The sequence below is a fragment of the Tiliqua scincoides genome, chromosome 3 (assembly GCF_035046505.1).
Source record: "Tiliqua scincoides isolate rTilSci1 chromosome 3, rTilSci1.hap2, whole genome shotgun sequence".
Lineage (NCBI taxonomy): Eukaryota > Metazoa > Chordata > Lepidosauria > Squamata > Scincidae > Tiliqua > Tiliqua scincoides.
In genome coordinates this window covers 142,154,397-142,182,047 of record NC_089823.1, presented here as the reverse complement: position 1 = coordinate 142,182,047, position 27,651 = coordinate 142,154,397, and the positions used below count along the sequence as shown (strand labels likewise).

The 27,651-nt window shown below is 43.4% G+C and overlaps 1 protein-coding gene across 4 annotated transcripts in view; it reads right to left on the bottom strand.

Moving 5' to 3' along the window:
- Positions 1 to 27,651, bottom strand: part of NRG3 (neuregulin 3) — a 700,766-nt gene that overhangs the window by 119,912 nt on the left and 553,203 nt on the right. For 2 of the 4 annotated variants that reach the window (XM_066620602.1, XM_066620600.1), the window contains exon 4: positions 637 to 658. The exons of 1 other annotated variant lie outside the window; for it this stretch is intronic. In XM_066620602.1, coding sequence (XP_066476699.1) covers positions 637 to 658 — 22 coding nt within the window. Of the gene's footprint in view, positions 1 to 636; positions 664 to 27,651 lie in introns of all 4 variants that reach the window. One more of the 4 variants, XM_066620598.1, reaches the window with a different exon arrangement.

The following is a 27,651-nucleotide window of genomic DNA, read 5'->3' as shown; positions in this document are numbered from 1 at the left end:
CTCAGAAATCCTCCTAACAGTAACATAATTTCATGGAACAAACGCATAGTCATCTATCACAGCTCTCAACTCTCTTTCACTTCTACTTGTCACTTCCTTAGTGCATGGGGATGTCTTTCCCTGAAGCGGATACATTTTCTAGAACACACCTCTATCTTAAAGGGCATGCTGAGTTTCAGCCATCCTACTATGTAAAATTAAAGAATTTTTAGTGCCAACGTTTCTCATTATCTTCAAAAGGATTTTCCAAGGTTCAAAAAATATGCATTAAACAGAGTTGCACAATTTTTTCTTCCACTTTTTCTTTAGCCCAAATATTGGAAGAGAAGAAAGGCATGCACAGAGAAGCCATTATCCCATTTCACTCTGGTCCTTTTCCAGCTCAAAACCACCCTCCCCAAGTAGCATTTGGATCTGCAAGGAGGAAGATATGGTTTCCCCCTCATTTTCTGGTATGTTTTCATGAAACTTAAGTTAAAATTTTTGTGTAAAACACAGCTGTTTTAATATTTCATCATGACAGGTCATGACCATGCTTAGAACCATTGCACAGTGCTAAAAATTCTTCCACACTATGTGACACAACAGTCTTTTGAAAATGTTAATATCAACATGAAAATAAAAGTAAAAGCTTACCCATGAATTCAATTCCTAAATGGTCGGCTATACCAAGGAAAGCATGTAAAAGAAAGGACAAAAGAAAGAAAAGAATACATTAGAAAGGAGTTCATTGAAAGAAACAAGAATATTGCTGACATTATCTATTGGAGTATTTTAAAAAGTTTCCCGATTTGCTCAAGAGAACATACCAGTGGACTGTTCCCACAGATGATTGCTAGGTATTTCATTCATTTCTGATGAGCAAAACAGTCTGTATGTCTCACAGATAATGAAGGCACTTCATTAGTACTTCTGGTTTCCCATTTTCCCATTGTGCTCAGCAAGTATAGTGTGCGGCGTGGTGCGGGGGTAACATCCTGGACTTTTGCCTCAGGGCGCATCGAGGGGTGTTACTGGTTGCTGACAGTGATTGGCTTCCAGGTTCCTGTTGGCTATGTTATTGTGAAATGGGGGGGGGGGGCGCACAGGCAAGCAAAAAGTTCTAGGGAAGGAGGGCGGCGTAAGCAAGGGGAAGGAAGAGACACTTTGGAGCAGAGGACCCAGAAGGGTCTGAGAAAGAAAAAAGACAACTGGCAGGGAGGAGATGAACACAGAGCCGCATGGAGGAGAGCTCTGAGATGCATACATTTATTCAGAATAGCTAACAGCATTCTTGGCTGCAGGACACTGCTCCCACTGATTACAACCGAACTTAATGGGAAATGTCACTAACTATATGTGGCGTTTCAAACATAATTAACTCTGATGGAGTCATTGTTTCATTAGTCAACAGCAACCAGTCAGGAACTTCCACAGATCACAATCAGGAAGCTTTAACCATACCCGCTTATGGTCCTGATCTGTGTGGAGCTCAATCCAGTTGCTGTTGACTCTGGGAAAAAGATCCATTGGTGCCAATTAGTGCTGTTCCAGACTAAACAGCAACCAAGTCAAGGTCTTCCATTGATGCTGACCATTGGAATGAGTATGGTTAAAGTTTACCTACTCCCACCATACCCTGATCTGAATTCTACTGGCTAAAGAAAAACTAAGGCCCACAGGGCTAATCTTATAATGGTACATGTAGCTTAGCCCTCAGGTGTGCCTCACTTTCTCTAGACTGTGTTGTGTGGCATGTATATGAGGAATCTCATTTTGAAATCCATGAAAAAGTACATATGTCAGGTAGAGAGATGCAGACATGTCAAAGGGATACAGGATCATAAGTGACAAGTGGATAATGGTTCTGCCACAAATTTTTGAAACTACAAAAGGTTCCCTGCTATAATTTACAATATTCATTCATTCATATTGTATCCATGAACATGACATGACATGAAAATGACATTCATACAAATGTCTGCCATTGGTCAAATAAGCTCACTGTCTTACAGCGTTGGTTGGTTTGTTTTGGTAAAACTGGTTCTGATGCTGGCAGTCTGCTCACTTTCAAAATTATAGCTAAGATCAAACATATTTATCCGATCTCCAAGATATGAGATATTGAGACATATTGCAAGATCAAGCCACGTTCCATTTAAATACACATGCAGAAGAGCCAATAAGAAATTTTATTTTCCAAATTGGGTCAAACATTGCATACATAACAATGTTTTCCAGGAGCAATCTCTCACGTCCTTCAAGAGAACCACTGATCTAAGGGAAACAGGAGGAGTAAAGAACAATGCTGTTCTCCTTTCACAAGGAAATGGTGAGTTAGTTCTACACCTAAGGAAATTTATTTATTTTTAAGCATTTCTATCCTGCTTCTCTTCCTGTAACCAGAACACCTAAGGTGGCTTACAACCCACTCTATACACTAAAAATATGAATACAACAAAAATAGGGGAAAAAACCAGCAAATAAAACACAACAGTAAAAACAATAAAAGCAGTGATGGCAGCACTAAGCAATTAAACTCAACAAAAACCAGTAACAGAAAAACCAGAAAAGCTAAGCAGGAACTGAAGCCAATAGGAAACTTAGGGAGGAAAAGCTAAATGGAAAAGAAGCCTTGCTGGAAGGCATATTTTAAATCTGTGAGAATCAATGTTAGAAGTGATGAGTGCATAAAAATATGCAAAAGAAACAGGATTGGCACAGTGTTCTCCAATTATCAAAAGCTGCAAAAGATTTCTCCCAGAAGGAGTACCTGCCTGATTTGGGTAGGATATTACGGATCTCTTTCCCTGGGAAATGTTACCAATCTTCTAGAAATGTTGCCTTCCCTTGAAATTCCTCAGTAGTTTCACCTAAGGGTTCCTTTTGCTTAGGCAACACCTTCAGCAGAAATTCTAGGTAGGGTGTTCCTCTTTGAGGGCAAACACATTATTTTTAAAGAGGTCTGCTTCTAAGGAAGTCCCATGGATGGTAAGAACTCAGAAATGACTTGGCAGTTCCTAGGTTTTTCTTGGATGTAGACAGGTTTCATTTCAGAGACAGAAATGACATGTGGAACCACTTCTGTCAACAATGTCTTAAAACATTATGTCAGAAGACTTCCTGAAAAAGGTTGACAAGGCCCTTAGATTGATCAGCAAGAGTTCTGAGGAGGTGTTTTTATAGGAAAGTAATAATTTTCTACTGTCACTTTAGGGCCTTCATGAGGGAATTTTGGCGCCAGACTATTTCTAGACAGTATAACTGTTTATCAGACACTAGTGACAAGGAACTTAGGGCAGCCATTGTATTCCATGTCCTGCTTGTTAGCTTCCAGAGAAATCTAGCTGGCCACCAGTGGAAAGAGACAGTGAAGAATTTGATGGCCCTTGGTCTGATCCAGCAGGGCAAGTCTTTATTGGATGACCTCTTCACTTTGCTGTCAGCTGCTCTCTGCATTGAATTTTCTGTGCAAACTAGATCAACTTGCAGTCATGGAAACTAGTTCCAAAGTTGCTGAACACTCTTCCCCTTTTTTTTAAAAAAAGGCAAACATGCCAAGACACCAAGGGTCTCAAACTGTGTACTACAACAACAGGGCTCATATGATGCACCTTGCTTTGTGTGTCACCGTAGCAGCTCATGAGAAGAACTGGCTGAGTTAAAGCTCTGTTGCTCTGCAACATTCTGACAGTCACTGGGAGAGGAATTCTAGTCAGCTAGCCCAGAAAAAGTCACGTGACCTGGGAAAAAAGCAGGGCTCCTAGGGGTTTTACATAGAACCCCTGTGGACCTAGCTCCCCAGGTGCTTGAAAACACCTCTCACCTTGCTTTCTACCTATAATGTGACCATCAGCCTGCCTGAAACTCTGTTATCTGCTTCAAGATGTTGGATTTCTGTTTGTCCAATGCTGGCCATTAACTTGTCACACAGAGACCAGGCCATTTGCCTCTGGTCCTTTTGAGCCTTGGCTGCATGCTCTGAAATGCAACAGCCAGTTTGCTTTGATCTTGCCATTCACATCAGACCCAACTGGGCCCTGGCAGTAACTCTACTTTCCTTCCATATAAGGTTGTTCAGAGTCTTTAAGGATGGACACCAACAGAGCTGCATTACACAGTCCACTCCCTCCTTGATTCAGTACCAAAGAAACCATGGCTTGAAAAAACTTCCAACAAAAACCGTTCTGAAAAACCGATCACTCCTCACTTCCCCGAGCAGGTGAAAGAAGGCTAAATGGTAGCAATTATCACCCTTGCTGGGGCTCCTGGTGAAGGGAGGACTTGCTGCCTCCTAGTGAAGCCTAAGCGCCTGGAGAGAGACTGATGGCCTCTGTGTGCATTTCAAAAGGTCAGCAAGGCTGTTTTTAAATCACCAGAACAAAGAAACTTTGTTTTTTAAATTGATTTGCTATAGTGCGTTTTTTGCTATCCATGTGAGTACTTGGAATGGAACCCTCATGAATAATGAGACTCAACCTGTAATCTAGACCAGGGGTCTCCTGGTCAGAGGTCAACTTTTTGGCCAGAGGGCCGCATCAAATATTGGGCCAGGGGAAAAAAATTAAATATAAAATGTATATAAATAAATCAGAGATGGAACTTAGATGAGTGAATAAATGAATGAATGGGCTCATTCATTCAACCTCTCCGGCCCGTTAGACCAGATGCAACCCTCCAGACGCAACCAGAGCACAGTTCCAGCCATGTCCGGCCAAGTGGGCCAGAGGCTTTCAGGGGACAAGAGGCTGGCCATGGGCCGGATACAGGCTTGCCACAGGCCACATATGGCCCCCGGGCCAGGGTTTGGAGGCCCCTGATCTAGACCATAGTATGGACACTATAGCACAATCAGAGAGGTGAAACAAAGTGCATTGCAAGCTTGCTTGAAACATTGCAATGTTTCAAGCAAGAGGTGAAACTAAGTGCATTGCATGACTTTAGGCTACTCAAAACAATCACTCAACCAACCCTTGACTATTGTTTTGCTACCTCATCCTGATCATGGGTGGCATGAATATTGGAGATTTTCTATTTCCAATGCAAAACTTCCAAAGCGTATCTACAGTTGCAGATAAACAACCCAAACAGGCAGCAGGTTTGAGAATATTATCATCATATCTATGCAAAAAGCAGTGACGGAATAAGCAAGTAGAGTTGTAATTGGCTTAATGTGATTACAGCAATGATTCAGATCTACATTACACTGCTCCAAGAGTTGTCTCGGCTTTTGCAGGAAATCAGCCCACAATTGCAGGTACACATGCACGCAGATAAGGGTCCTGTATATATACTGCCAGTGTGCAGATGCCTTGACAGAACAGCTTCAATATATACCCTTTTTTGTACTCTGTAGGGTACACACAGAGTTATGAACACACAAAATCACCTAACAAGTATCTGAGGCCCTTACATTTTGTATGCCAGCACCATGTCAGATCAACAGTTTCCTTGCAAGTAATGCCTTGTGGGTTTCAACATGATACAAAGGATAAGAGGGAAGACAATTCTTCTGATCACCTTCACAAGACTTCTGTCCTTTAGAAGCAAAGTTAAGCAAGGATATTTAGGTAAATATGAAGCTGATCACTCAGAGTTCCCAAGCAAGACAGGAAGTAACCAAGGAGCAGAGAAGTTGGTTCTGGAAGCTTCTTTCTCTGAAGCACTAATTTCAACTTTGGTTCACAAGGTCTCTGTGCTCCACTTGCACGCTTATCATCCATCCATCGTCCATGAATCTCACAAGAATAGAAAATGTCTGAATGAATTTTAAGAACATAAGAACATAAGAACAGCCCCACTGGATCAGGCCATAGGCCCATCTAGTCCAGCTTCCTGTATCTCACAGCGGCCCACCAAATGCCCCAGGGAGCACACCAGATAACAAGAGACCTCATCCTGGTGCCCTCCCCTACATCTGGCATTCTGACTTAACCCATTCCTAAAATCAGGAGGTTGCGCATACACATCATGGCTTGTACCCCATAATGGATTTTTCCTCCAGAAACTTGTCCAATCCCCTTTTAAAGGCGTCTAGGCTAGACGCCAGCACCACATCCTGTGGCAAGGAGTTCCACAGACCGACCACGCGCTGAGTAAAGAAATATTTTCTTTTGTCTGTCCTAACTCTCCCAACACTCAATTTTAGTGGATGTCCCCTGGTTCTGGTATTATGTGAGAGTGTAAAGAGCATCTCCCTATCCACTCTGTCCATCCCCTGCATAATTTTGTATGTCTCAATCATGTCCCCCCTCAAGCGTCTCTTTTCTAGGCTGAAGAGGCCCAAACGCCGTAGCTTTTCCTCATAAGGAAGGTGCCCCAGCCCCGTAATCATCTTAGTCGCTTAGATGATTTTGTAATCTTAGAATTTTGTAATACTTCTCTCTAGTATGGAGCTACCATTAGCAAGGTAGGGATTTCATTAGCAAGGTAGGGTAGTCATTAGCCATTTTATTACCCCCAAGGCATCTGAACAATGAAACCACAAAAATATATTTGGTAGCTCACCAAAGTTTTCTTAACGAAGAGCATGTCTCATCCCTCTATAAATTGCTTCAGTTAAAGAAGGCTGTTTCTGGAAATCCTGGCTCCCAAGATGAGATGCTGGGAGTCTGCTGACTCAGATGACCAAAGGGTCAAAAATTTACAGAATGACTGGTAGTAGCTTGATTTTTTTTTCAGAGACCTGTAGATCTGCATGTCCAATGATGACATTTGGTGTGCAAAGGATCCTAAAAACCAAAATGTCTACCACAACTTTCCCTGATTGTCTCCCTTGTCCCAGCTACTCTGAGAAGGTGAATCCTGGGGAAGGTTCAGTCCAGATCAGGAAAGTTGTGACAGAAGCCTCTAGGGCCCATCATGTCCCCAATGAAGTCACTGGGCACTCGATGATGTTAGAAAACTCCACCAAACATTGATACTTGTTTTTTGATTAGTAGATATTTAGTAGACAGTCTATCTATTTATCTGAGTTTTGGGGTCAATTGACCTGAAAAGCCAGATGGTATGCTTTGCCCATCAGTACATAAGAAAAGCCCTGCTGGATCAGGCCAAAGGCCCATTCAGTCTAGCATCTTGTTTCCCACAGTTGCTTACCAGCTGCCTCTGGGAAATCCACAAGGCATACTTTTCTCTCTCCATTGCTTTTGGCGTGGCCAGGCAGAGCATCACTGGATTCTTGCCAGGGTCAGGGCTCGTGTGGCCAGTTAGATGACTCCAGAGCTGGACAGTTGACTAGGTATTAAAGGTGTTGTCACTGGTTTGAGCCCTGGTTCAAGCTGCTACAGGCCAATCAGATTTGGTGAATGCAGTCAGGCTTTGCCGCTTGTCTCTGTTACTCTCTTCTCCTAACTGACTCTCCTGCCCAGTGCTTCTATTGATTGTGTCACCCCAGCAACAAGGCCTTCTGGAAGCCAAGCACCTCATCAAAATGCCTTCTCCCCGGCAGTTGGAATGACTGGCCCTGAAGAAATGTCTTCAGTGCATTAGAAAATGCTTTGCATTTACAGACATTCAAATTCACTGAATTTATTACATTTTAAAATTGATACAATGCAGTTTTCTTCAGATCCAAAAACTGATTTTCAAATATCACAAAGCAACTGCTATACAGAAGCATATGTATATATACTATACAGAAGAGCTACTATGCTGAACCAAAAGTTAAACCCAGAAAAGTCTGAAAAGTTGCAACAGAATGGACTTGGTCTGTGGAAAATGGCTGCACCATTGCATTAAAGTAAGTCACACTCTCCATTACACTGGGATTGGCTTGGCAGTCTATTGAACTTCAACTAGCAATCTGGATTGCTTGACCAGTTGCCCATCTTGCATAAAGTTCATTCTGTGTTTTCTTCTGTGGATGTGTGATTTGTCTGTAGGGCACAACAGCTAGCTCCACTTAAGAGAACACTGTGAACTGCACTCGAATTCTACCCAGGGCTTATGGTGGTGGATCCTGTGATCTGTCACTGTAAGCCCTATACTGGTAGCATGAAAGCTGGACTGCTGTGGAAGCCACCAGTGCAAATGCCAGAGGCCCTGTGCATATGACAATGGCTACCAGATGCCCCACCAGAGAAGGTAGGCTGGCAGCAGGGAGAGGAGGATCATGGGGAAGATTATAGGTGGGTTTGGGGTGGGGAGCAGGCCAGGCAGGGGATGGTTCAGGGGTGGGGAGGATCTTGGTGGCGGCGATGCACACTGCGATCCTATCCCCCTTTCCCCACCCCAAATCACCCCTTGAGCTTCCACAGATGTACACCAGCAAAAATATGGTGTAGGTCCAAGGAGACTCATTGACAGTCAGGCAACCTAAGAGGAGGTAAGTAAGAAAAAAGCTTTACTTCCACCTCTTGGGCCATCTGCTTGTCCCCCTTAGCATGCAACATCAAAATCACTCTCACCGTAGTGCCTGCAGAGTAGAGTGTGGAGATGTGACAATTCACTGTATTTCTTCTACCAGGGACAAGGCAAACCCAGGATTAAAATACAGACATGCCCCCTTATCTGCAGGGGTTCCGTTCTGGAACTCCCCCACCCCCGCAGATAGCCAAAACCACAGTTATGAGCGAAAACCTGTCCTTGCGGTCTGGGGACACCCCCTCTGGAGGCAAGGGAAGCTCTGCTCCCCTTGCCTCCGGAGGGACTTCTGAGCTCAGCAGAGGCCATGAGCATCCATCCACGGCCTCTGCCGGGCTCAGACTGAGCTGGACCTGATCCACACATGACTGGACAGGATCTGCAGATAACTGAATCTACCGATATGGGACCTGCAGATATGGGGGGCCCCCTGTATAAGCAGTTTATTAAAGTTCTAACAAAAAAGGGATAAACAAAATGGGCAAGAAGGGAGAATAAAGAAGAAAAAAGCTAGGCAGAAAAACAAAGAGGGTTTCTAAAAGATGCAATAATCATTGATGCCTGCAGATGGTGTTGGTTCTCATGCATTGGGTAGTAAACTGGACGACTGCAAGTTGAACAGGAGACTTTGTATGCTTGCTGGAAGGACTGGAAACAGGACAAATTAACACAAGTCCTTACAAGGAGGAGAACTGGCAGGAACATGAGCCAATCAGCATGTCCTTTCCTGATGCTGGCAGGGATTCTGACTCAAATGGCTTTTCTCCCCCTTGTGGCTTATGGCATTTTGCAAAATAAGCAGATAAGGGCTGCAAGCCAGCTGCTCCCACCAGCCGAATCCACAGATGCTGATGGAGAGCCAAAACTGCCCCAAACACAGGAGAAGAGTCACAAAATGCACAGAAATAGGGGGATTTGGGGAGACACGGGGATTCATCACAGTACACAATGGTTTAAAATCAAATCAATGTAAGGATACTTCCATAGATTCCAGGAAAAATTTTTAAAAGCAGCACATGCCCCCTTTGGGGAGGAGGAAAAATGAAGTGAAGTTGTTACAAGAAGAAAAATGCTCACACACCACACCACACACCACTGAGACAACAGTTTGAAAACACCAAATTCTTGCTATTGAGCATTCACCAACATCAGACGTCCTGATGCTATTTGAACTGAGATGGGATGGGGAAGTTTCATTAAAGTTGCCAAATGTTCTCTGCAAGCCAGCATTGTTCTTCTTCAAACAGAATATTTTACGCTTAATGCATGAATGCTGAATTAATGACAGAAATATAATTAAGAGATTACATTAAGCCAACATTTTCCTTAGACTGAAGCATAGTGTGCAATCATGTTGATTGTATTGTCACAAGGAAGGAGTGGGATATTATCCTCATAGCATGCTTTTCTAGACAATTAAAAAAATGTGTGAAATAAAGGTTCTGATTGGTAAATCCTTACAAACTTGGAATTGTTGGCAAAGACGGCAAGGTTTTATTATGCTAAAAGCAGAAACGTCAAGCTGTGTAGGGAGTTCAAATGAGGTTATTGTGTGTATTAGTCCCTTCTATGTGTGACTAAAATAGCTGGGATGGATCAGCTTTAGAGAAATTTAGGATTAAAGAAAGGGTGGCTCCTCCTCTATCATTCAAACTGTGTGTTGAATCTAGAGACTTGTAATTGTAAGAACAAATGTGAATATATTCTCTGAAGAAAGAGATAAAACAAAACAGAAATCCCACATGATGGCTCTGTTATTGGATGTACCATTTCCAGTTGCAAGTGGCATGAATGACTGCATAAAATGCTCCCTACAGAACTCACACATCAGGGGAAGCTACTCGGCTAGAATTTTCTTCCTGACATGTTAATTTTTGAATGGGCGGAGAGGATTTTACATGACCAAATGTTCAAACATTCAGTTCTCACACCTTGCACTCTGATATGGTGCAGCTTTCCAAAATGATATGCATGATACTTAGTGAATACATAAGTTCCTCCTGCTGTCTTCCACAGACTTAAGGGAACTTAATGTAAGTGAAAAACTAGCATGATTTTCTAGGTTTCCCAGTAGTCAGTCTTCAGTGCCTTACCCACATTCTGGTTCATTAGCAAATTAGAGGGATGAAAATAACATGGGTCAACAGCACCCTCTGGGGTGCAATCCATGAAAGCTGCATAAAATGAATGGGCTCCTGGACTCTATGAAAACACTGCATCTTGGTCAGCTTGGCAGCCTGAGCATCTGATGCAGATTGGCTTGGACTTCCCTAGACCTGCCTTGCTGGCCTTTGCTTTCTTCATCTCTTATTCTTTTGGTGCTTGACTCCAGTCTAGCCTTGACTACATCTTCTGCCTTTTGTCCTCTGCTTGACTGCAACCCGTTAGCTGACCCTGGCCCATTGTCACCTGTTCCTTCTGCCACTGGCCGTCTGCTTGCCCACTCACACTTCCTTAGCTACACCATGAGACTAAGAACATGAGTAGGACACAAGAAAATCTATGCAGTATCAGATTAAGAGTCATCCATCTTCGTGTCCTGTTTCCTAACAGTGGTCAGCCAAGCACTTCCAGGAAGCTGGACAGAGACCATTCCCCAGTTCATTTTTGTCCCCACTATCTGAAGATGGAGGTTCCATGTAGTTAATACTCACTGAAAAACCTATCCTCCATTAAATTCCTGTTCTTTTAAAAATAATTTAGCTCAAATTACACAAATATCTAAGGGTCCAACATTATCCAACTTTCCAGCCCTGAGATAAAGAAACAAACCTTGAGGAGGTCTCCATGACTCCTCCCCTCCCACCGCAGGATGCTGCATATGCCTTGTTGGTACTGACACATCAATGTTGTAAATTTGGATAGAATTGGGCCCCTCATGCATTCAATATTAGAATATAAGAGAAGAATTTTTAAGACAGGGAGAAAATAATATTCACAATCTCACAAACTAATATTACAGGCCACTTCTGTTCTTGTTGTTCCGATTGCATGTATAATATTCATGAAGTAAATTTTCAAGATGACCTGGATTTTCTTCTTTCAGTCCTTATCTGGGCAAAAAAATACTGAATTAGTCAGGGTGGCTGAAGGCTGCAGTGATCAGGCTGTACACCTGCAGAACTCAATTCACCACTTCAGTCATATTATGGAGCACAATGTTATTAAATTGTCAGGCATACTTTGAAAATTATGTAGAAGAAAATGCAGAAGCAAAAAAGAGTGGGTTTGAGGGGAAGGACTACAGCCTTTGCAAAAAGTATGCATTTATTTTTTCTCCAATCATGCAAGGAACACAGAACTTGGCAATAGCCCCATAGCTCACAGCACATGTTAGAGATTGCAAAGGTAATTTAGGGCACAATCCTAACCCTTTAAGTCAGTGCTTTCCAGCACTGACATAAGGGCAATGCAGCTCTGAGGTAAGGGAACAAACATTCCCTGACTTTGAGGAGGCCTCCGTGAGTGACATCCAACTGTAGGATGCAACACGTCCCATTGGCACCGAAGAGGTTAGGATTGTGCCCTTACAGTCCAATCCTACCCTCAACTGGCCCATACCATTCAGAGGCTGGTAGAAGGTCATGCCGTGGCAGAGAGGTAAGTAAAAAGAAGTAAGGATTTTTTTACTGACCTACTCTGCAGTCCCCAATGGGCCTGCTAAGATATGCACCAAACCCTTGGCTGGCATAAGTCCAAGCTGGCCCAAGGGGCACATCAAGGCCTGGAAGGGGCACTGGATATCAGCACCATCCCTACCGCCAATACACGCTCCCTGTTTTACCCCAACATGCCCCTGGCTTGCCCTGATCTCTGTCCCTCCCTCTCCCCATTGATGGCCCTTGCTGCCAACGTATTGGCACTGGTGGCTTGGCCGTCTGGTGGTTTATGCAGACACCAGCCATTTGTGTTGTCAGTCCCACTGCATGCCCCATCACTGTGGCTGTAGCACCAGTGGCCTGGGCCTTCCATTGACGGAACATGAGTTCCGTTAGCAGAAGGCCAAGATAGGACTGGGCTGTTAATCTCAGCAGCATATTCTCATGGGACCTGGTGATTGTGGTGGTTGTTTTTTAATCTCCACTAAAGAGAACAACAGAGTGAGTCCAGAAAATGTTGAAGTCAGGAATTCATATAACTGAATATTTTATCTAGAGATTTATGTAGAACTCCCTCCACTTAAACATATCAAAGTGGAAAAATGTTAAAATCAGATTAATTTTTATTCCGCATGACTGGAATTAAATCCCATCATGATGGGTGACTGAAGGGTATCCGGCAGGGTGACCAAATATTAATTATTCAGTGCCAAACAGCACAAGTTTACATACATCTGTTTAAGGCAGGGGTGCCTAAACCCCGGCCCTGGGGCCACTTGCGGCCCTTGAGGACTCCCAATCTGGCCCTCAGTGAGTCCCCAGTCTCCAATGAGCCTCTGCCCTCTGGAGACTTGCTGGAGCCTGTGCTGGCCTGATGCAATGCTCTCAGTGTGACAGCCAACTGTTCGACCTCTTGCATGAGCTGTGGGATGAGGGCTCCCTCCACTGCTTGCTGTTTCACATCTGTGATGCAGCAGCGGCAGCAAAGGAAAGGCTGGACTTGCTTTGTGCAAGGCCTCTTATAGGCCTTGAGCTATTGCAAGACTTTCATTCATTCATATCAGTTCCAGCTCTAATACATTCATTTATGTAAATTTATTCAAATTTGAAAGGTAAATTAATTCTTTTTTTTCCCTAGCCCCTGACACAGTGTCAGAGAGATGATGTGGCCCTCCTGCCAAAAAGTTTGGACACCCCTGGTTTAAGGTAAATGTAATTCTCCGTGCAATCATATGCAGAGTTAGATGCAAGTTGATGTGGATTGAGACATAATTAGCTGGCCCAGGATTAGACAGTTTGTAAATGTTAACACAAATACCTTAAACAAGTAATTGTTGGTTGCTTGTCAGCCATCGCACTGCCTTTGTAGTCATTGACCAGAACACTGAGAGATAAGTGCAGGCTTCTCCCTTCCTAAATTTTCAAGCAACAAAGCACTGTCCATTGTTCTAAGGGTGAAACTACACATTATAGCACATGCTTTGCAAACAAGCACTTGAGGTTTTCTTACAACACAATCCTAAGCACATTTACTCAGAAGGAAGTTCCACTCTGTTCAATGGAACTTACTTCTGTATAAGCATGTACAGCATCGCAGCCTGTTAAATAATGGCCAGTCTGTCCCTCCTCCCATCAGACCCATAGCAGAGGAAGGGATCTTTAAACCTACTCTTACTGTGATCCCCAATCTGAATCCCCCCACTTCCACAACTTCACTTTTCTAAGGACAAAAAACTCTCATTTGGGGGAGAGAATAGGAATGCAAAACACATCTCCTTAATTACAAAAGTAATCAGGGTTTCAGTGTCCAGGTGCTCACCTCATAAATTAATATCACAAGCACTAAAAAAACTATGAGCCTGTCATTTGCACACTTTGTTAGTGTCATTAGACACAAGAGCCCTTTGGGAATCAGATCTGGTTACCAATTCCCAGACCTTCAGCTTAACCCATTACTCCTCAATTCCAAATGACATAAAGTCTCATTATGTGCAGTTGCATTCAGTGCTTGTTACCTTGGCCTCCCCTTTCCTTTATTGTCTTCTCCACTGTCAATTTTTGGCTGCAAACTCACGGATGCAGGAAGCTAGCTTCTTTTCTTTTCTTTTGCTTACCACACTCTGAAAAGCACTGTGTACCGTGTAATGGTAATAATATAATTAGAAGAAGTCTTTTCACTCTCTCTTCGCTCTCAAAGAAAACAGAACTCAAAGTGAGTTTCAGAAAGAAATCACACGCTTTCATCATTGTGCAGCATTTTCACCTGACAGTAATGAAAAATTTGATGGACAAAGATGCAACAGCCACTTACCACTTTCCAATTAATATCCCAGTTTCAGAAAAGCACACTTTTCATTACTGCCTGAACTGCTATTTGTCCTAAAAGCATTTCCAGTTTTTCATTCTGTGCCTTTGTCAGACTAAATAGGCAAGGCATTTCTATTAATTTCAACAAGTGGGGGGAAAAAAATCCAGCAAATGTTCATACCTGTATCGTAAAAGGTGTTATAACTGGCATGATACATCACTACAATGGGCACGTATAGAAAATACTGTTTGGGGGGGATCTATTAAAAAACAATTTAAGAAGGAAAGTTTGCAAGAGTGAATTGCCTATTTCAAATCACTTTGCTGACACCATTGCATGCAACTGTTTACAGATGCAGGTCCATTTCTTCTGAAACCTGTAGACCCACGGTGAGCAACTTGGTTTACTAGTTGAGAAGGAGATGAAGAGGAGAGGATGGGCAGGCTAAGCCCCTAAGCACCTATGTGGGTTCCTGGCAAATCCTGTGGCTGCAGCCACTACTCCATCAATATCACTTTTACCCAAGGGTTGGCAAATAAGGGGCCTACTAAAGGAGCCCAGTTTGACTTTGGGGTATCCAGTTGCTGATCTCTACTACAGACTGTCCTAGCAGAATGAGGGAAGGAAGACCACAGGCCTATTATCCCTAAATACATAAGGAAGGAACTCGCCTTGTGGTATTACATATCTATGCCAGCAAAAGAGCAGGCCATGGGGACCAGACAGTGTCAGAGAGGTAACTAGAATTTTTATCTCTTCTGGCTATCGCTTCTGGTCCCCTGCTGGTGTGCCAGCATGAGATAGGACTAGGCCATTAGAATGTATTCTCTCTCTATCGTCTTATTAAAAAATAATCATTGCATATCACTGAAAAATAAAAACTAAGACAATCCAATCTATTTGATTAGTATTCTCAGTTTTGGAATGATGTGTTTGTGTCACTTTTTTTTTTTTAAACCAATCAAAGCTATATCTATTAAACTCAGGGAAGGAAGACAGAAAGATGACAGATTAATTGAGAAATTGTCTGTTGGCTTTAGTAACAAACAATACAATGATCACATTAATTCACAATCTATGTTTCCATTGCTGTAACAGAGCTGGTGGCAGTTATATGATTTTGTAATTTACAGTCATCTTCACTGTGCCATGATTTACCAATTCTAAAGTAACGTCAGTCATATAAAAGATAACAATACAAAGGCAACATTTATTTAAACTTGCTTTTCAGTGGACTCTACTTTCATATGCTATTGTTCTGCTTGAATTTTAGAATGGCGTGACAGAAAGCCTTGGCATGCCCAGGACAACAAGATTAAAAGTAGTCATCTCTCTTTGGTGGATAGGGCTTAATGCTGACATACTGTCCTGATGCTTGCCTATGAGATAGGAATGGAGCAATCAAAATGTCTTTCTTATCTTCTCCGGAACAGAGAAGACCCTCATGCCACAAGAGTTGATATTACTTTTTTAAACAGCATTCTCTTATAAATAACTGGACAGGAAAGGGTAGAGGGTTATTTCCCCTTTTTCAAAAGCTGCTACAGGAAGTATGGTCTAGCACCCTTCAAAGCTGGGCAATGCTTGGCATTCATGAATGTTAGATTTCATGGGGTTTTAGAGGAAACAAATATTTCACCAGTTACATTCTAGAAACATATTTATTGAGACAAACCAAAACAATGCTTAGCTTTTGGATGTGGTCTATGGACCAGCGCAGCTACTTAAAGAGCCCAATTCATCCCAACCCCCTGTGTGGCAATGCAGCAGCACCAATGTGGTATCCACAGTACCCTGAAGGGGGATTTTGGTATGTTGATGCCTCCAGGATAAGGGAACATTTGTTCCCTTGCCCTGGGGAAGACTCATGTTGGCCTGATTGGTCTAGGACCTGCACCAGTGATATTGCTGGCGCAAGTCCACAGTGAACCAAGAAGACGGATCAGGCCTGGGAAAGAAGATAGTATTCGGCAGGCACCTCTGCTGCTGAATGTGCCCCCTTTACAGACACAACCAACACTTCTTCCCTGCCCCATTCCATGCTTTATGACATTGTCACATGTTAACATGGCTTTGTAATGAAGCCAAATCAGAGTGAGGACAATGCTGCTCTGAATTTGAGGGGGGGGGGGGAACAGCACCATGAATATGGCAACTACCAACTCCAACACCACAAACTAGGTGGCAATGTTGCACAAACCCCCCACCAGAACTCCCCACCAGTTGAAAAATTTCTGAAAAGGACTTTCCATTCAGTTCTAGTTTAAATGAGTGGTTGAACATTTTTAAAAGGGAGTCTGAACATTGCCCAAAAAAGGTGTTTTTGGCACTGCTGCAAATGATTGAGAAAAACAGTGTGTGGCCTCAGCTAAGTTAAGATGACTAGAATACATTTTTGTGATACCAATCAAAATCTCTTCTCCTTTTCTTAACTAACACACATGCACACACAGAGTTATTATCTGAATATTACCTTCTGCCTCATAAAAGTTTCCAATTTCCATTCCTCATTCCAGAATTTTCCATGGAGTCAATGAATTTGTAAAGAAGTGCCTGGATGTCTGTCTAACTCGTAAATTTAACTTGGGCAAACCATCATTTGGATTAATATAAAAGCTGCAATCAAAACAAAGGACCAACCGGCTGGAGAAGTTGGCTAAAGCATACTCAGTTTTGTTTTTAATGTAACAGGTGTGCGTTTAATGAGACTAATCCAGCTAAATGAGAAATCTAAATAAATAAATAAATCTGCAAATAACCTTTAGAAAGGGAAAGCTTTAAAACAAAAGTTTTATGTTGCATCATCCCCTGCTGTTTACCGCTTCGCTATTCCAACAGACGATTAGAAAACATAAAACAATAAACCAACCATGTGTGGCTTGACATGTCAATGGCAATCATCCCATTACCATCAAATCCCAAGACATTTATGCATAATCTACTCATTAGCATTTTTTATGAGAAATGAACAGGTGGAAATCACTTCCATTCCTCTGCATTAGTAAGCAATATGTAGAATACTAGCACGTTTACAGTCTAATTCCAATATAATTATACTACTTTCCAATATGTATGATGCAGTATGGAACACATATAGGCACATAGCAAATAAAGCAGTTCACATCAAGATCAGATGTGAACTCCTATAGAACAGAGGATATCACCAATGCCGCTAACAGAGACCAGGTGCCATAGCAAACAGGTGACAGCCAACCTCTGCTGGGACTGAGGTTTAATTCAGAAATTAGGACTCCACCAAGTAGAGGCTCCAAAAGTACTTGTATGTAATAACTGTAAGGATATAAGTAACTTCCTAGGTGGAGAGGCCAAATTAATGGTGGGTGTAATGTAGCGGCTACTGGTGAGCTTAGAAGCCCCTAGTTCAAATCTAACATCTATTCTCCTGGCCTGACTTGTCTCTCCAAGTTCATTATCTGCAAGGCGGCAATAATAAAAAAATACGGCTTCCGGTTTTCCGGAAGCACAGTTTATAGAGTCTGGGAACCTCACAGATGTGTCTCCGACGCAGGTGGAGGTCGCACGAGGCTCCATGAGCCTCAAGTGAGTGGGGGGGGGTGGATTTCTGCTGGGGGGGCAGTAGCCCGCGGGGGAGCACCATCGAGGACCTTTGCCCCAGGCACAGGGCTGGGGAGGTCCGCTGCAGGTTAGGGTTGTGCCCTAAGCTGAATAAAAAGTAGATTCATGTGGAAATAAGCATAAAACTATTACAGCATATGGGGTGTAGATCTATACATCAGAAACTCATGCCATGCAGTTGCAGGGCATGTATGCCATGCAGGGTAGGAGGTCTGGTCTAGAGGGTAGAACCTCCATTAGCCCGAAGATAACATCAGAAGTTCACCAGTTCGAGGACACCGGCAGCTCCCTGAGCAGCTGAGAATGACAAGACCTTGAAGCAACTGACAAAGCCGAGCTGAATGATTCCACCTTCTCTTGGTGTGAGTAAGATGTGTCTTGGCTGCCCTCCATGTGAGAGATGGAGCTGCTTGTCAGCCTGCTTGGGAGAACTGGAGGCCAGAAGTGAGACCAAACCAGGAAGATCCATTCTGAAATGCTGTTGATTCTTGAAAGAGAGAACCGTTTATGATTGTAAAAATCCCCTTGAGGGATTCAGTAATGCCTGCCTATGCAAACCACCTTGAATAAAGTCAGAGGAGTAATCTGATGACCAGAAAGGCGGTATATAAATACCTAGTTATTATTATTATTAGTTATTATGCAGGAGGTCCTTTAATACAACCCTAACCGGAGCCTTTAATAACTTGACTTATCCCTAACTTGAGAACTACAACATATCTGATTTTATTTTCATCAGACCACTGCAATACCTCTTTTGTTGTGGTAAGTTTATTGAGGCCAATCCATTTCCACTGTAGAAACTGACAAAAATGTGTGTCCCAATGATTCTGGTAAATTCTATGCCACATGGAAAACGCCCCATGTTGTTGTCTTTGAGAATTAGCGTTATGGGGTAGATAAAGTGTTGAGCTTGGACCAATGAAACAAGAGTCCAAATCTTGGCTTGGGCATGAAGCTCTTGAGGTAATCTTAAACCTGTCATTATCTGTCAAGCCAACCTATTTCAGAGGGTTGTTGTGAGGATAAAATGGGACAAAAGCCACAATGTAAACTGCCCCTATCTTCTTGAAGACAATGTGAGATACAACATATAATAAATTTGTTAAGTATGATAATAGAATAAACCTTGAACTGTAAGCCTCTTGTGACACTTGAGAGTGAAGGAAGGAGTGGTCTTCCCAGATCTCAGCACACCATTAGTTCATTCATACTTCACTCATTGGCTACAAGTGCTTCAGAATGATGCCTGAGGCTTTGCCTAAGCAATATTCTAGCCTTGGTTATATGGCTCTCTAGACTTGATCCAGGGACCTCTGCCTATCCAACTTATTGTTTCTCCTCTCTTGCTCTGCCTACCTAATGTCCCCCAAGTCTACCAGCTTCTCATCCACTTGGTTGCCTGCCTTCTCCCTGCCGGTTTATTCCATGCACACCCTGCTTCAGACAGATTTCAGACAGAGCCAGCGGTGGTGTAGTGGTTTGGGAGGTTAACTTAGACCTGGAAGATTCAGGTTTGAATCCCCCTTCAGCCATGAAGCTTCCTGGGTGACCTTGGGCCAGTCACTTTGTCTCAGCTTCACCTACCTCACAGGGTTGTTGTGAGGACAAAAGGAGGAGAGCAGCTGTATAAACCACCCTGAGCTCTTTGGCAGAAGAGCAGTATAAAAATGTGAAGTAAATAAATAAATAATTTCTCTGTTCAAAATTCTGGTCTGCCATTGACTCTGCCTCTGCAATGACCCTCTAAGTAGAACTGGTCTAAATTCTGCTACGATTGGCATTTCAGCTCCCTGCACACCTGACTGTCCCCACAGCCCAACTCTGACACTGGGCTGCTGTTTACATATGCAGATTGAGACCCTTTTTGCTCCTGTTCTTCATCTACATGTTTGCTACTAAGAAGACAAAGAGCATGAGAAGTTCTAGCCACTGCCCCTGCAAAGTTCCTCAGTTGTATCAGCTATTTCTGGCAACAGTCAACACTGCCATCTGTGGTAGCTGTTTCTTTACTCCAAGGCTACCTGTGGCAAACCTGTAGTAACCTTCCTCGCTCCAGCTGCTGGGCGCCAAATTTCACCAATGTTTTAAGATGCTGAAATTCTATTCTTTATCCTGTATCTCTCTTCCCACTTTTGGCAGATCAACTTGCTGTGAAGGATTCATCCAGGGTTAATCTTGCATGATAGGATTATGGCAGTACTAGTTCAAAGATGCTCTTGTTTAGATTGGGTTCACTAACAATCTGGTACAGGCAGTGGCAGCACAACAAGGGAATAGTACAGCTTAGTGGGGTCAAAGTCTCAAACTGCTTTCATCCATGAGAAATAGACACACAATTCTCTCTGCACAAGACAAGAGCAGTTCCCAGCAAGTATCCAACAATATTTATGCCTCATGTACAACAAGCCTGCTTGCAGGAATGAATATTGGAGCATAAGCAGAGTTCACATCCGTCAATCTCGAATAATCAAAATCTGTTTCTACATGAGGGATCAGCAACTGGAGACCTCTGGGCCAAATCCAGTCCCCTGGGAGGTAATATCTGCCTCTCAGTGGTCAACCTGGGAACACTGAAGAAGCTGCAGCCAGCAGGCTACGTTGGAGGAATGGAGGGCCGTGGCTTACACACACACACACACACACCCTTTTCCCTTCTCAAAGCAGCCCTTCAAACACCCACACATGAAAACCAAACCAAACCAAACCAAACAAGTTGCTGACCAGGTCAGAGTGTGTTTTCTAGCAGGCTTAAAACCCCACACCTCTCATTTTACCAATTAAAAACTGGCTGTTCTACAGCTTTTCAGAAAGCTAGGATAGCCCTGCAGCATTTCACCCCATCATTCCAGCTGATTGTCCTTGCAAATATATAATTTCCAGCACAGTGTCTACCAATTAACATTGCTGGCAGCAATGCGGTATATAATTTGCAGGCCAGTGACAACAATGAAATAAAAATGTGAGCATGTCGAACAGACAGCATTTGGTAGGGGGTGCAACTGGATGAATGTGAAATTCAGGCTACAATTGTAAGAGGATGAAGTTCCAAAGCACTTCTGTGTGATTTCTGGTGGAGTGGGATGGGGGGAGGAAAGCAAGTTCTGAAACTGCCCTATATACTGCATGTGCCACCATCACAACGTGCGGTTAGGATTGGACCTTTCGTATTTTTTAGGACTGAACCCTTCATTTTTCTTCTTGTATGGGTATAAATTAAAACACTGGCAGCCCAATCCTATGCATGTCTACTCAGAAGTAAGCCCCATTAGAGTCAATGGGGCTTACTCCCAGGAAAGTGTGGATAGGATTGGACTGTGAATTGTTTCATTTTGATTCCCTTTTCCTATTACTGGTAAATTATCCTCACAGTAAAAGGGTGTTTATTGCACTCTGATCTTTCCCTGTTGAACCACTGAGTTGTACCACTGGCGACTACACGGGGTCCCAGCGCATGAGATAGATTTTCCCCTTGTGCGCATATTAATGCATGTTTGAAAGCACACCTGCTAACAGTTTTTCCTTGGGGGAATCCTGACATTTGCTTTGGTTTTCACGTTTTTGAAGTGTCAGCACCAACCCTAGCAACAAAGGTGGTAACTCCCACACTACTGCACAGCAATACAACTGGCACCGCAATGGAGATTCTCCTTGTCATGCCACACTGGGGCAGTTTTGCAGCACTGAGTGATAAGACAAGGTGCATCGACTACATTGCCTTGAGAAAGGGATGCCTTCAATCTCCTACTCCAACAAAGTTATTTGTGTTTTATTGAGTCCATGCAAGAATCTCAAAAAAAAGCTGGCACTTTTCAGGGGGTATAAAATAGTTGCAAAAATGGGCCCAAACTGATTTGCCCCAGCAATTTTATCTGCATTTAAACATAAGTACCTTTTTTTGTTTTCTGGATAATAATTCAGTATGTAGTTCACTTCACTTCATATACTGACCTGGTTGGCAACCTTCAGTCTCGAAAGACTATGGTATAAGCCTACAGCACCCGGTCCAAGGCGGTCTCCCATCCAAGTACTAACCAGGCCTGACCCTGCTTAGCTTCCAAGATCAGACAAGATCGGGCATGTTCAGGGATGTTCTGGTATTGCAACTTAATGCTTTTACAGTGCAATCATAATCCAGTGCTGGGCCAGCACAGATGGCCCTGTAAAGAACATCTGCAATGACTCAAGAGCTGGTTGGGCAAGCGCAAAGGCCCAACCTGGCCCAGCTAGGCTGGTTCCTGACCCTGAAATGGCTGGTACAGGTAGATTTGCACCAGGTGGCAACGGGGGTGGGAGAAGATGGTGCAAGGGCATATTGGAAGGGGAGGGGGCATTTCTGGGCAGGGGGAGGGAGGAATGGGGGAGGATCAGGCCCAGGAGGGTGTGGGGATTGGTGGTGGCAGTGTACACTGTATCCTAACCCCTGGCCCCAACCAGGGCAGCCCTACACAGGCTTCCTATATTTGCATCATCAATATAGCTGGCGTGGATCCGAGAACCTCCATAGGGTGGCTTAGGCTTTACTCGAGATATGGGGAAATATATCCCCTTACCCTGAAGAGACCTCCAGCTAAGTTGATTTGGATGCCACGCAGGCCAACCAGTCTGACTGCGCTAGTGCAGTTTAGGATTGGGCTGTTAATCTTTTGTCTCTTGGCTTCTACTTCCCAATTTCAATTTACATGAAATATTTTTGCAATCACGGATCTTTAACTGTTAGAATCATGGAGTTTTGTTACTAGAAAGAATTTTGCAAATCATAAAAAACACATCATTTTAACTAATTTCTGTAATTAACATGCGAAGTGTTTTCCCGTTATTATATCATAATAATGATGCTGCACGGTCATTAAATCTCTTTTACAGAGAGAAAACTGAGACTGAGAATTAAGTTTATTGCCTAAGGTCATGGGCACTTAGTTCATGGCTGATATGGGATGTCGTCATAAAGCTGAAGTATATCTGTAACAACCAAATGAGACAGACTGGCTAGTTAATGGTTTTCAAATTGCATTCCAGGAAACCCTGGGGTTCCTCAGAAGCTTATCAAGTTATTCAATGAGTAGATCAGCAATAGCAGACAAGGCTGTCCTGAAAGCATGTCCTATATTGTCAATCTTCCCCTGCAATGCACACCACAAGGGACTGTTGGGTGTGTTTGGATTAACCAAACAAGCTGTTGAAAGCATTGTATGTCTTCCTTCTTTCCTCCAAAATAGCAGCTGTGGAGGATCCACATCAGAACTAGAACATTTTCCGCTCTGTTGTGGTTCCGATTATAATTACTCTCCTCCCCTGTATCTGCTTATTTGCCCCAGTAGGAAAGCTACTAATGGTACCAATACATGCATCCATCAGGGAAAAAGCAGATTCATGGGAGATCGCATGGGTTTTGATTCAAGAAGGGGATGGTTCCACCACCACCAAATTCTAACCCCCTTCCTGAACCTGATCCTGTAGTGCGGGTCTAAGTGGACCTGCACCAGTGATTTAGCTAGGACATGTCTGAGTAGAACACCCCCGCCCCAACACAAGGAAACACAAATGTTCCCTTACCCAGAGGAGATGTCCATGACTTGCATCCATTGCAGGTTGCAGTAGTAGCCATTAGTTCCATTGCATCAGCGGGAAAGGGTAGGATTGGGCCCTAAGTTGCCCCATAATCCTCTGCAGAATGCATGAGTTCTCTGACACAAGTGTAGGAATTTCTCAGAAGAGAAGTCCCTGTGGAAAGGATTCCTTCAGGGTAGGAACACTCAACACCAGTGGACTATAAGAACACATTCACACAATGTGGGGGGCGGTATCTGTAGATTTCATATCACAGATTCAGTTATCTGCAGATTGGGTCCACTTGCCCCTCTGGAAGCAAGGGGAGATCCAGAGAGCTTCCCCTGGTCTCCTAGCCTTATAAGGCATTAAAAATTTGTGTTATTTTACTTGCTGAGCTCAGTCTGAGTCTGGTAGAGGATGTGGACAGAGGTAGAGGACCCTCTGGAATCAAGGAAAGCAGAGCTCCCCTTGGCTCCAGAGGGTTGGAGGGGCAGGCGTTTGCCCATATTTGTGGTTTCAGGTAACTGTGGTGGGTTCTGAAACCTGTGGATATGGGGGCAAGCTGGTACTGTATGGGCTTCATTGGTTATTCTAAGCACAAAATTATTACTATTTTAATATGAACATAGTCTAATTGTAGAACTGTAATTTCTGATTAAGTGTCCGATTCCTTTTGTAGCTCAGTAGTGTCTCTAATAAACAGGCTCCTGAAATATCTGACACAAAAGAGTGATTTCCCCAGTGGCAACACCCAAACCAATTCCTCCTTTGTTCTTTTTTCCCTTCAGATAAAGGAAGTTGAGCTATTTTAAGATTACTCTAATGGCACATTAGCACTTCTAGGACTCCCCTAGGACCCAATTTGTTGCTTAAGCACACACCCTCTCAAATACACACACACCTGAATTCCCTCGAGTAACATAGTGCATGGTGTCAATCGAATCCCACTGGTGGTGGATCCTGTGGGTGCAGGCTCCATGCCCACGAAGTTTCAGCACATGGAGACTTCCTTCTGCCTCCAGTCGGACTTCCCTAATCACCCCTCTTCTGATGCTTCAAGAATGCACCCCTGGGATGATTCTCTTCCAGTCCCAAATTCATCGTTTTTAATTAAACCTCTGATGCCTAACATAGCTGAAAGGCCGATATCTGTACACACACACCTCTGTATCCCATTCAACTGATGACTTTGCAAATGAGGTCAATCATTCATTTCAGGGAAATGCATTCCTTTTGAAGGTAAAATAAAGTACAGTACCAAGGGTAATTTTCATGGGAACCTCTCTGCTATTTAAGGAGAAAATGTCTGCAGTTCAGATTAAAAGAATCTGAAAAATAAGATAACATCCATTGCTCAATTTCATTTGATGCTTATATCATGGCTGTCTGCTTTCACACTGGTATTGGAAAATCATTATACTCTAGTTCACATGAGGCATAGATGAGGTGAAAAAACTGTACTTGGGCTGTACCAATTCATGTGTGTTAGGGAGGGAAAAAAAAACCCACACACATTTTTCTATACTCAGAAAACTAAAATTCAGAGAAAGAAAAATACTAGATAAGAAAAATTTAATATGCTAATTTTGCATGGGAACACTCACCCCTCACCTGCAATCTGAAGTGGGGTAATCCAAGACCATACCCTCCCCCCACTGGATCAGGCCAAAGGCCCATCTAATTCAGCTTCCTGTATCTCACAGTGGCCCACCAGATGCCTCAGAGAGCACACAAGACAACAAGAGATTTGCATCCTGGTGCTACTCCCTAGCTTCTGGCATTCTGAGATAGCTTACTTCTAAAACCAGGAGGCTGCACATACCTAACCTGGTTTGTAACTTGTGATGGACTTTGCCTCCAGAAATCTGTCCTATCCCCTTTTAAAGGCACCTAGACCAGATGTCTTCACCACATCCTGTGGCGAGGAATTCCACAGACTAATTACACTCTGGGTAAAGAAATATTTTCTTTTGTCTATTCTTACTCTCTTGACATTCAATTTTAATGGATATCCCCTGGTTCTGGTATTGTGTGAGAAGGAAAAGAACACCCCTCTATCCACTCTATCCCTTGCATAATTTTGTACATCTCATTTTGTACTGTTTTTGTCATTTCTATAGACTAGGCTTCTGTTACCTGAATTACTGAGATGAGAAAGACAAGAAACCTCAGCAATTAAAAAAGAAAGAAAGAGATCAAGTCCCTGCCAACTTAGCTTTTATGACAAATCTATCAATGGTAATGATGAAACATACCACCAGTCATCATGGCAGCATGCAACTTATGGTAAAAGCTACTCAATGAAGGAAGCAGGAAGCATCTGTGGTCAGAGTGAAGGCTGCTTCACCAAAGATTCTGACTGATGTTGCCATTAAAGTTAAAACCTACTTATTGTCTTTTATGACTGCAAAGGAGATGAGCTGCCACGGAGGCAAACGGCAGGGAGCTTGGGTATTATTATGATTATCTGTGTGTAGCTCATGACCCCAAAGAAACAAATAACACAGACCTAGTCATTTTCTGTGACTTGTGTTTCATGCAAAGCAGGTAAAATTTGCATAAAGCGCACAAAATTCTTTGAAAGGAAGAAAAGAGCAATAATTCAGCTCTCTGCCTGTCTCACAAGAGAAGAGACAGAATGCAGATAGAATTTTGTTCTTCAAGCAGCACATAACTGGAATTCTCTGGCCACAAGGTGCATTTTGAGAGAGGAGGAGACGCTTAATGGAGAACAGATCTAGCAATGCAGCTTGGTCATGATAACCAGTGTTGGGAACTTAAGTCACTGACTCAGACTTGGCTTGTGAAAATGTGTGATTTTGGAAAACTCAGGAACTCATGAGTCGCGTGTGTGGAAGACTCTGAAAAAGAATCTGGGGTCCCCTGACTCGGCACTCATCCTCTCGTGCGCTGACTCGAGTCTGCCTGTGTCTGGGGGTGCCTGCTTACTGTTTTTGCTGCATGGAAAACCTCATGGGGCAAGCATTCTGATGGCAAGCAGTAGGGCGTTCCAGCCGGAAGGCAAGAAAAGGTTAATGCGAGCAGGAGGGGGAGGCAGAACTGGGCTCTCTTTGCCTGTCTCTGGTAAGAAGGAAGGAACAGATGATCATTGGACAAAGGATGGGCATTCTCATATTTCCATTGGCTGATTGAGAGCAGGAGGAGGAGCAGAGGAGTGGCAACCCTCACTGAATGGCTGGCGCGAATGGGACTACTTGTGAATAGGGCTGCCAAGGATCAGATCATCCTGGTAAGCCTCCCAGCTACTGCTTGTGACCCTCCTTCCTCTCGCTGCTTCTGTCCCAGCTCTCACTCAGACCCTCCCACCCAGTTACCGATGGAAGGGGGCAGCAGTGAGTAAAGAAAAATCCCAGACAGACAGCAGTTGCTTTTCCCCCATGCCTGGCTTATTAAAGGGAGTGCCGCAGCCCAGGGAGAGAGAGGAGGCAGGCGAGCAATCACACTTTGCAGGCATGGCTCTGTTGTTTCTTGGGAGAGGAAGCCCCACTGAATGACTGGCTTCAGTGGGACTACAAACTGAGTAGAGCTGCAAGGATCAGGTCATCCTGCTAAGCCTCGCAGCTGCTGCTTGTGACCCTCCTCCCTCTCAACACTTCTGTCCCTGCTCTCTCACTCCCTCCCACCCTCCTCGCCCTCCTGGCCCATTAGGACTAGTTTTGGAGTCTAGTTGAATAAAGTCTTGAATAAAGACCAAGAAAGGCGGTATATAAATACCTGTTGTTGTTATTATTATTATTATTATTATTATTATTATTTGTAGGGGCGGTGACTCGGAGACTTGAGTCCAGCCATGCTGGGTTTTCCCAACACTGATGTTAACGAAATAGAACCTCCACCTTCCAAGGCAGCACACCTCGGACTGAGAGATGAAAACAAATTACATGTCAGGGACATTATTTTATTTCTGTATTTATATACCACCTTTCTTGTAGTCTCATAGACTTGAGTCTCATAGACTCAAGGTGGTTACATAGGCAGGCTGATCATAAACCCCATTAAAAAAAATGGGGATTTTACAAGTGTTATTCCATGAGAGAAACTCATAGGATCCTCCATTACTCCAGATGTTTCCCTTTGTGGAGTAATCATCATCCTGGCTGCACAGCTCTTGCACTTTCCAAGCTTCCACAGGCAGCTGCAAAACATGCCTCAGGATGTTATCCATTTCTTGCCAGTCCACATTCCTTGAACTCTAGCCAGTAGCTTCTGGTCACCCATCCAAGGCAAGGT